Below are 1,345 nucleotides of genomic sequence, written 5' to 3' on the forward strand. Positions count from 1 at the left end.
TTGTGGAAATACAACAGTTGATCAGAATTTTCAAGTCTCTGTATTTATTAATGGATTTGTTCATAAAGGTGTGAGTATTTGGTCTTCAATTCATGGAGCACACGTGTTAATGACAAGTTTTATGTACTTTCAGTGTTTACTAGTATGCTCCATTTTTCATTCAACAGATAAAATTGAGCACATTTTCTGTGCTAGAGATTAAAGGGATAAAAATATTCACTTAAATTTAACAAATATGTACCAATTATTTTCCAGGTATTGGGGATATAATTGTAAATAAAGTAAATTGGTTCTTGACTTATGTCTTTGTAAAATTGGAGATGCTTTATTTTAGAAAAAATATTGACTGCAAATACAAAATCAGACCTAATTCTTCACTAGAAGTAAGATTTGATTTTTCTGAAGTTTCTTAGTGTTAAGATTTGCTGAGTTCACTACAGAATTTTGTAGTGTGCAAGTGGTCTTTATTTCTGTTTGAGTTGTAGAAATTCAAAATGAAGCTTTTAAAAGAATTAGTTAATACTCATTTTAGCCATTATTATGGATCTATTTTAAGAAATCTTGGGTAGATTTCTTATATGACAGTCAATAATAACTTAATAACTTGAGAGTGAGCCTAGAAAGACTTTACATACTTCTAAAAATGACTGTCCAAAGAATGCATATATTAGGAATCTGGAAATTTTGCCTGTCAAATAGTTTTTATTATTATTGTTTTAACATTCAGTTTAATGACTTTAATTTTAGAGATTTTTAACTATTTCACTTTTGATTTACTTAGTTAGCTTACCTCAGGAAACCCCTATTAGAGATGATGGATTTCCTGTAAAAGGTTTTGATGACATTTTGGTGGTTGGACTGGCAGTGTGCTGGGGTGGAAGAGATGCCTATTATATTTCATTGCAGAAGGAACCAAAGTATTCTGGTAAGTAACAACTATTTGGCAAACCCACCATATAATTTTTATGTAGCTTCTATTAGAGTAGTGTTTGTTGAGAATAATATCCTGATATTTACCTAGAATTTATCTTTAGTATTAAAAAAAAATGTTTTGGATGGTGGATAGTATGTACATTATTTTACATAGTAACTAGAATAAATGTTTTAAGAAACACCACTCTTACTTCCCTCAGCTTGTCACATGGGGCTATTAATACTGTTTTCTTCTTGAGGGTAGTAGAGCATCAGGGACTCCAAGGCCACCTTAAGGGTTTACTTTTGAAGACTGGATCACAACAGTTTCTTTTCAGACTTCTTTTCTCCTTTTGACTGGGTCTGGAGCTTATCTAGAGGCAGTGATAAGCTAGATGTCTGCAGTAGTTGGATCATGCAGCCTTGGAGAGTT

General features: G+C 31.7%; 1 protein-coding gene across 1 annotated transcript in view; it reads left to right on the top strand.

Moving 5' to 3' along the window:
• Positions 1–1,345, top strand: part of POLQ (DNA polymerase theta) — a 96,055-nt gene that overhangs the window by 53,839 nt on the left and 40,871 nt on the right. Inside the window, exon 18 of the mRNA XM_011355325.2 lies at positions 782–925. Within this exon, the coding sequence (XP_011353627.1) occupies positions 782–925 (144 nt within the window). The remainder of the gene's footprint in view (positions 1–781; positions 926–1,345) is intronic.

This window comes from Pteropus vampyrus, unplaced genomic scaffold (assembly GCF_000151845.1).
Source record: "Pteropus vampyrus isolate Shadow unplaced genomic scaffold, Pvam_2.0 Scaffold1, whole genome shotgun sequence".
NCBI classification, from domain to species: domain Eukaryota; kingdom Metazoa; phylum Chordata; class Mammalia; order Chiroptera; family Pteropodidae; genus Pteropus; species Pteropus vampyrus.